The sequence below is a fragment of the Phlebotomus papatasi genome, chromosome 2, assembly GCF_024763615.1.
Source record: "Phlebotomus papatasi isolate M1 chromosome 2, Ppap_2.1, whole genome shotgun sequence".
Taxonomy (NCBI): domain Eukaryota; kingdom Metazoa; phylum Arthropoda; class Insecta; order Diptera; family Psychodidae; genus Phlebotomus; species Phlebotomus papatasi.
The window spans coordinates 19,220,052-19,229,063 of record NC_077223.1 but is presented as its reverse complement, the minus strand read 5'-3'; the positions used below and the strand labels follow the sequence as shown (position 1 = coordinate 19,229,063).

The 9,012-nt window shown below is 36.4% G+C and overlaps 1 protein-coding gene across 1 annotated transcript; it reads left to right on the top strand.

Annotated features, from left to right (window-relative positions):
- The first annotated feature begins 33 nt into the window (after nt 1–33).
- LOC129802961 (protein DEK) lies at nt 34–7,951 on the top strand. The gene is made up of 8 exons (XM_055849222.1): nt 34–97; nt 387–453; nt 528–790; nt 863–1,318; nt 6,797–7,148; nt 7,226–7,380; nt 7,447–7,599; nt 7,669–7,951. Exons 1-8 carry the CDS (start codon nt 89–91, stop codon nt 7,681–7,683), a joined length of 1,470 nt encoding a protein of 489 aa, XP_055705197.1. The 5' UTR covers nt 34–88; the 3' UTR covers nt 7,684–7,951.
- The last annotated feature ends 1,061 nt before the right edge of the window (nt 7,952–9,012 follow it).

The window sequence follows — 9,012 nt, the reverse complement described above, 5'->3', positions numbered from 1 at the left end:
GAAATTTGGGTGCTTTTGGGTGTTATTGGAGGGATTTTGCGTTTGTGTGAATCCCACCCAAAAAAGGTACCCAAAAATAAACTCAAAAATGGACGCCGTAAGTAGAAATCCCTCTATATTTTTTGCATTTCTCCCCTATCATACATCACTATTGGTGGCGAAATATATGTAAAAGGGTAGATGAGGTTGTTGGGGATATTGTGTGTTAAAATATTTCACTGGGATGTGGTATATATTGTGAAAATTGATTCAACATTTTTTGACACATTGCCACTCTTAAATTTCCCTGTATTTGTATCTTGCTGTTTACACTACATCACTATTTTTCATCATTCTCTCCCTTTCTCTCTTTCGCGCTCCCCTTTTACTCCCTGTACCTCCTACAGAACAGTGAAAATTCAAAAGACGCGGTAAATCAGAAAAGCGATGACGAGTCCAAGGAGAAAAAATTAGGTAAGTTGATTTGGGTGGAAAAATACTTGGGATAGGGAGATTAACATTGCGATGCCAAATTGCCATCTACGCAGATGTGAAACAGGATACGGATGGCAAGTCAGAAGCGGGAACAACAGAGGATGATGATGTGGACAATGGTGAGAAGGAGAATGACGAAGATAAGAAGGATAAAAAGGAAAATAGTGAGAAAGTAAAGGAGGAGAAGCAAAAGGGTAGCACCGCAAAGAAGGGTGCTGAAAAGCAGGAATCTAGTGCCATACCATTGGGACTCATAGCCAAGATCGACAGCAACATTACAAATACAAAAGCCGATGGGCTACAGACTCTGCACTTGGTAACACACCAACCTCAATTTCAACTTCCAATTTAGGACTCCCCCAAAATATCCTCTATATCATTCTTTCAGATCTGTTTTGACAATCCCGGAAAAGTCACAATGATTAAGAAGAATCTGCGCAAATTTTCCGGATTTGCCTTCGATGAGGAATCCGATGAGTACAAGGAAAAACTCGAAGCTGCACAGAAGCACGATGTGAAGTTGCTGAAGAATGTCTGTGACGTTCTAAATTTGGACAAAAAGGGCGGCAAGGAAGAACTAGCTGAGCGCATATGTGGCTTTCTCCTAGCACCCGAAGGTGATGAAGAGGCCGCTGAAGAGGCAGAAGAAGAGGCCGAAGAGGAGAGCGAAGAGGAACCAAGACGTTCCCGAAAAGTCACATCAACCACAACATCCGGCAGACCGAGACGTTCAACAGCCGGTCGCGGTTTCAATCCTGACTATTCCAGTTCAGAGGAGAGCGATGAGCGCTTCTCCAAAACAAAGGGAAAGCGCAAAAAGGACGACTCAGACAGTGGATCGGATGTAAGTTGAATCGGGATTGGATGGGGATATTGACCACTATACTACCGAGGCAATATTTTTGAAAGAAATTTCAAAATTGGGAATAAGGAGGGGGGCTTGGAGACCGAGTCGAAAGCTTTTGAGATCGGGGCACAGGGGTGGGAATTCAACTCAGTGTACTTCCTCTTCATGTTTTGTTCCGGCTACCGACATGGAATGACCGAATATGAACTGCAGAAATCACTAGAAAGGGGTTACAATGGGTCGGGCACGAGTGAAGAATCCAGCTGAATTTACCGACGAAAAGAGCATTAGATGGAAACCTACTTGGAAAAAGAACAGTTGGGCGATCGAAAACAAAGTGGATCAACTAGGTAGAGGGAGATTTGGATAAACTAAAGAAAATCTCAGATAAGCTTATGGCAGCTGAGATTCTTTACAAGCAACCTCGGAATGCGTAAAGACAGCTGTCTTAAAATTCATTTTGACCCCTTTTAGTTCGGGTCAGGAAGGTCGAATGGGATTCCACCTGATTTCTCGAATATAACTTTGTCAAGAAATTTTTGGTCAATACTGTACTTCTGAAGTGCTAAATTAGTTGTCGCACTCGTACTTTTGGTCTCTTGCAGACTTTCCAAAACAATTTCAATCAATTCATTGAGAGAAATCCGAAAAAGTCAAAATAACATTCCGGAAATGTTAATTTTGCCCCGCAATATTGATCCGAAAACGGTGTAAAGATTACCCTTTTTTAGGTGTATTATGGGTTAAAGTTACCCTTCTTTCATGTTGATCTTACCCATAAAAGGTGCAAAATTAACATTAAAAAATGTTGATATATTTTTACACCCAAAAAGTGTTAAAGTTATAACGAAAAAAAGTTAATCGCAGCCTCTTTTTTTCTCAGTGTAGTGTTTTAAATCGGAAGCTCTTGGGGTGAGCTGTAAAGCGGTCTTCAGACTAGAGGTTTAGCAAAGTTCCTGACGGTCTCAAAATCCTAAATAGCAACCTTTCTTATTGCTTTTTCAGAATTTATTTGTCATTAATAACACTATGCAACACGGTTTTGCTAACGGAGATCTCACATGGTACGTTTGATAGAGTCAAGTCCCCTGATTAAGAATCTGACCTTGGTTTTGCTTCATCACGTGACAATGTTTTTTTTATTAATACTTTTATATTTTTTCTGCTTTGCCTTACATTATCCGTTATATCTCAGGTTCTAATGAACAGAACTTAAAAAGTGTGGGTCCGTTAAGCTGTCTACACATATGAGCATTTTTTAAAAAAATTCTTTAAAAAATTTTTTAAAAAATAAAAATGGGTCGGTTTTTTTTACAAAATTGCTTACATACCAGGCAAATTTCTGTAAAAAATCCATTTTTTTACAAAAATTTTCACTAGTGTAGAGCCGATTCTTTTTAAAAACCTTTTTAGGGTTATTTTTTAAAGAATTTTTTTAAAAAATGCTCATAGTGTGTAGACAGCCTTAGAAAGCTCATTAGCTGTGCTTCAATTTTGCTAATTACAAAAAACTTTATAAAACCACTCCTTCAGGGTGTAAAACTGGAGTTTCTCTAAGAATTACCAAAAAATGGTCTTAAAGTGAGGATTTAAAAATTTGTATAAAATAAACTAAACAAAATATTAAAAATTAATTGACACCAGGCGATAAGCAACACTTAGGACTACAATTTTAAATGACTCATTCGTTGGTTTCTGTCATTTTCTAAAAATATAAAATACCTATTTTAAAGAAAATTCCCTAAAGATAACTGAGAAAATATCTTTTAAAACTTATGTGAAACATGCATAAATGCAGGGGCCTCTCAACATTTCATTTTTCTTTACGTTTTTGCATAGAGACACTGAAGAATATTGGCAAGTTTTTTTCCTAAAAAGAATTGACTTATCAGTCTGATATGTTTCGAAATCGTGCATTAAAAGCTATCTAAAAAAAAACATATTTCATAATGTTCGCCGAAATAATACAAGAACTACGAGCAAATTTGTTTAAGAGGCGGTGCAATAGCTGCAAATTTTTTACAAGGAAAAGTGAAAAATATCTTCACTTTTTATTAGGCTTGATGGGCCCCTGACTAAATATTTAGATTCTTCTTTAAATCGATCGGGAGACCATCAACATAATTTTCATTAAGATCCCCAAGTCTGAGTGGGGAAGACCAACAAAAGAAAAAAAAGTTCATTGAAATCGGTTAATAAACATAAGAGATAGAGTCCGGTCCATATAGATATTGTAAGGGTCGGGGTACAATGGGTTGAGGTAGAGACGAATGGGACCCATCGTTAGAAAGATCTTGCTCTCAGATACAGTATATACTAAAATTTCATCGAAATCCCTTTATAAATACAGAAAATGCAGTCTGGTCAAGACATTTTTGGTTATAACTCGGGTCAGGGAACATCGAGGGAGGAGTGCGACCCACCGTTGGGAAGGTCTCGACCTCAGCTATAAAATATTAAAATTTGAAGAAAAAGCATCGTCTAGTTTTCGAAATATTCGCGATCGATTATTCGAAGATTGATTTTTCGATCAATCGGGCCTTCGATTAAATCGGATAAAATTGGGGTGTCATAAAGGTTGTAGTACTCCACGAGGACTTTCCAAAACACCAAAATTTTTCAAATTCCGATAATTAGAAACAGAGATATGACCATTTGAAAATTGAATTTTTGATCCACACTAGCTCGGGTCAGGGGGGTCAGGGGACCTTAAGTTTGGTATTGATGGAAAGCCCTAAGGCCCAGCTATAACATACTAAAATTTGAGCCCAATCGATGTAATAGGGGCTGAGTTATTGAGAAAACAAAATTTGGGGGTATTCCAAAATTGCGGAAGGAGGGGTAGGGGTGGGGGGGGTCTGACATCATCAACTTCTAGCCACTTATTGATATTTAACCTTTGCCGAAAACCGCTCGTCGATATCTGTTTTCGTTCTCTCTTCAGAAGCACTTGAATTCCATTTGTCGCAAAAAAGCGATTTTTACCGTGTCATATTCGTGATTTATGAAGTCAAAACGTGTACATGCAAAATTTAGGCCCGATCTGACGAAGTCGCAGTTCACCTCGGAGCACAAAAGTTGAGATTGTAAAAAATGTCCAGCTAATAAGAAACTTGATGAAATTAAAGGGGGGATCAGACGAAGTGGCAGAGAGTGACATGTGACTCATGGATAAGACCAAGATCCTAGATGGACTGTAATGCTATTATAGCAAAATTAGAAGTCAGTAATGACTATCGAAAAAGAGAACGTACCGAGCTCGATATTCTGGACTCTTCGGAGTTGATAATTAGTTTCTTTGGCATAGGGAACGGCTACCTGCATAATCGTAAAAAAATGGCCATCAGGGGGGATTGGCTTTATTTGGAGATCGAGTCGTTCCTTGATACAATCCAACTGATTAAATCAGCTTATCAATAAGAAGTGTAGCTATCAATGTAACAATAGTGATCGTAGGGAGCATCGATATTTATTTTCTGGATCCTTTAGGAAGCATAATGCCTAACGCACAATAACTTTTGTTTTGTAAACATGTTTTTGATATTTCAATGAGAGTGAATGAAACCTAGAACTAGTCATCTTGCTCGCTCTCTTAAACAATTTCGAAAACATATTTACAAACAAAAGTTATTGCGCGCTGGTCATAAAAGGTGCATAATTTTCAAGAATGGGGTATAACTAGGAGAGGGAATTAAGGGAAAGGCTTGGAGACCGAGTCGAAAGCTGAGAAAAATTACTTATCTAATGAAATTAAGGAAAGTGAATCATGTACCGACAATGAAAGTTGGATCATCACTCGTAAATAAAATGATTTTTTGGGAAATTGTTCGTTGTTTTTTAACGAATTATCTTTTGGAACAACTGTTCCATTAGTAACTAATGCAACGCATTTTCCAAAAAAACACAATTAGCAAAAAGCAATGAATAAATTTCAAAAAAAAAAATTGAATTAGGGGCGTCGATTCAAACTTCATGGTCTACACTACATATTTAACTTAATTGAGTTTGATTCTTTAGAACTCCAAACAAAAAAGAATATCGAGGGCGTTTTGGCTATTATTGGTTGACCTAAAGAATTACTCAAAGAACCTCGGTATTTTAAACTGAAATGCTTTCTACTGATGCATTATATTTTTAATCAAGGGATTCAACTATTAAACGTGCCATTTGAGAGTTGAAGGTGATAAATAATTTAAAACCGCGATAAATTTTGCTTACGAAAGTTAAAAGCCTTTTTTGTTCAGGCTTATCTGAATAATTAACTGAAGTGGGACAATAATCATAAAACCAGAAGAAAATGAGTTGCAATAAGAATTAATGAAATTGATTTCTGGACCAAAAATAAGACAAACTACGAGCATTTTTGTTGTAATTTTTGTTTTCATAATGTTTTCCAAAATACGTCTTGAAGAATATAAGGAATTGTTGAAAATATTAGTGAATTACGTTTCTGGCGTTATTGAATTTTCAAATAAAACTTGCCATTAGAAGAAAAACTTTTAAACACTTATATGAAAATCTTTTATTAACGGCCTTTGTTGCAGTATGAACAAAATATTGCTGCGCTAAAACTGTTTAGGAAGGGAAGATATTATTGAAGTCACTGAAAGATAGCACAAGTTGAAGTGAAAAGTAAAGTATATTTAAAGCACAGAATGTGCTAATTTAATTTAATTAAACTTTAAGTATATAACATGCAACTGAAAATGAATATTTGAGATATTTCTTAAAAACGGATGAATATAAAAGTTATGACATTTTCTAACAAATTATCAACAACAGAAAAAAATTATTATTTAACAAATTATTATTATTATTTGTGTAGCTCAGAGGCAAAATCACACATATCCTATGGCTAAAGCATAGGATATGTGTCATTTTGCCTCTGAGCTCCACATTTAACAAATTATTATTATTATTAATCGTATCGAGATATTGTATTACAAAGTAATCATTTTTTTTTACAATGTCCATATCCCGTGTTAGAAGAATCTGCTAGTCCCTTTGTAGACTCGCCCAGGAGCGCCTTCCCCGCTGTGTGTATGTGTCTTCCATGCTCCCGGAATTGTTGGGTGTAGGCGGTGCATTATATTACGTTATTAACATATGAAAATTGGCTAAATTAGACATTTAGATCTTTTGCATCGGGCGGGACTCGAAGTCACAACAGTTAGTCGAGCCAGAGAATCGATCCGCCCAAGAGCCAACGGTCTTGCCTATTGCGCCACTGATTCCCCCTAACAAATTATCAACTTGGCTTGAATAATAATTTGAGCATATAGAAAAGCCTACTGGCTTAAAGTTTACTTCAAACTAAGAAATAAGTTTGTGCAATGTGAACTTGTAATTATAAAAGTTTGAGAAAAACGATAAGACGGCGGTGGCTGCACGGTAGATTGGGTTGAACATGGGTACTTAATTATAGTTAGTTTATGTATAGTTGATGAGAAATTAAGATATCAATCGTTTGGACAGTATAATCCTTCTGGAGGTGGTTCAGACTCAGATGCTGGTAAGAGGAGGGCACCACCCCGTGGACAGAGGGGTCGTCCAGCTCGTCGTAGCAAACGCCAACGGTCTGAGAGTGAAGAGGAATCACTGACATCCGATGAGGAGAGTGACGAACCGAAGCGAGGTGGACGTGGACGTCGCCGAGCTGCAGCAACTGGGCGCAGCGTGACGCGCAAGAAGAGGGCACAAAGTGACACGGAGGAATCTGAGGCAGAGAGTGAGGAGAGCGAGAAGAATGGCAAGAAGGGGCGAGTCAACAAAAATAACAAATCTTCCGGAAATGCAAAGTCCAAGTCAACGCCATCGCCGGCAAAAGGTTCTTTTGGCTAGATTGCTCGGGTTCACAATTGATCATTTTGATAATTTTTCTTTTTAATCCTTTTTGACTTTCAGGTAAGGCACGTCCGAAGCGTACGGCCGCCAAGACTAAAGTTACAAAAGATCAAACCACAAGCGAAGAAGAGGAAGAAGAGCCCGAATTGGATGATAAGGAAGATGCTTCTGAAGATGAACCATTGGCTAAGAAGTCCAAAACAACCTTCCCAACTGTAAGTTTCAAATGAAAAGTTTTGTTTATGGAAGAAACTATAACTAATGATTTCTTTTTTTCGCAGGATGATGAAATCAAGGGATACGTCAAGGAAATTCTCGATGATGCTAATCTAGAAGAAATTACGATGAAAACTGTTTGCAAGCAAGTTTATGCAAAGTTTCCACAGTTCGATCTGTCACACAAGAAGGATTTCATAAAAGCAACCGTGAAATCTGTAAGTTTTTTTTTAAATTTATTTATTTAATTTTTATTTATTAATAAATTACTTATTATTTTTTTTCAGCTGATTGCAACATAAATGGGAAAATAATCACTTTCTCATTTCAAAAAAAAAAGAAAAGAAATTTTAAAAAGTGAAAAGGGAAAGAAACGGAAAGATTTACTTTGTCATTCAAGATAAGAAACAAACACTTTTAGTATAAAAGGAATAAATATTGTGGATAAGTAAAACTTCCGTTTGTCTAACTTTTACTTACACATTATTAAGTGTTTTACGCCTGCAAAAAAAATCAATTTTATCTTCAAATAAAATATGCAAACGTAGTTGTTGCAAATGTTGCAGGACACTTTCTTTATTTTGCCGTTTTTTCTATTAGTGAAATTCTTATTGGTTTGGGTAGTTATTCGACTTCAACGTACTGAATTGATTCCATTGAATGTTTACAAATTTATCAATTAGTATTGTAATTTAATGTATAAAATCATTTCACTAAGAATATGTAATATCACTTGAAAAAAGGCGCATTTTCTTTTTTTTTTGACTCGATAAGCCGGAAGATGAGTATATTTGGTCGACTTCAGATCTATAAATGTTCTAATTAATTACGGCTGCTTCTGCAGAGAAAACGGTAAGAGATAACGTCCTTATAGTTTTTTAGTTTTATGAACTAAGCGAATTTTCAGAAACGTTCAGTAACGTCAAAATTTTGTCTGCGTTTTCGTCAATTTATCTCTAATGTATGTTTTAGGGTAGATGGGAGAATTCAGAGTCAACAGTCAAAGTCCCTCAGATTTCATCCTGAATCGTTCGTTGGTAAGGAACAGTAAAAACTTAATAATTCTTATGCAGGATGAAAGTAGGATAGATACCGAGTCTTATCTGCAATCTGGGAATTTACTATCACCAGTCAGTGTCCCTTAGATCCTGATCCTGATCCGAAACTCCAGGAACTTCCATTTCCTATGTTAACTCTTTCCGGACCACAACATATCCAGCGAACGAATTTCAGTAAAACTCATTTTATTGTAAGTCTTAGTGGTCAAATATGATACATTTGTAGAGAAAGAATTTTCTCCGCCTCTGGGAAATTGGAAAACTCATGGGTACTCTCGTCCCCAAAAGAACGAAAAGGATACAAACTTCAATTTTCTAAAAGCCAATAATATCAATTTTGTGAAATATTTTTGCGTATCAAATGACTCCTTTACAAGGTTGATCACTAAAACAAGGTGAATTATTGACCAGTATCTTGTGGGATGTCCAGGAAGTGGTCAAGAAGACACCAAATTCCTGCTTGCCAACAGATTCTGCAAAATATTTCACACAAAAACACTTTAAAACACATTTCTCTCAACACGATGTTATTGTAGACACATTAAGCTTCCTCAAGAGCCAAAAAAATACTTC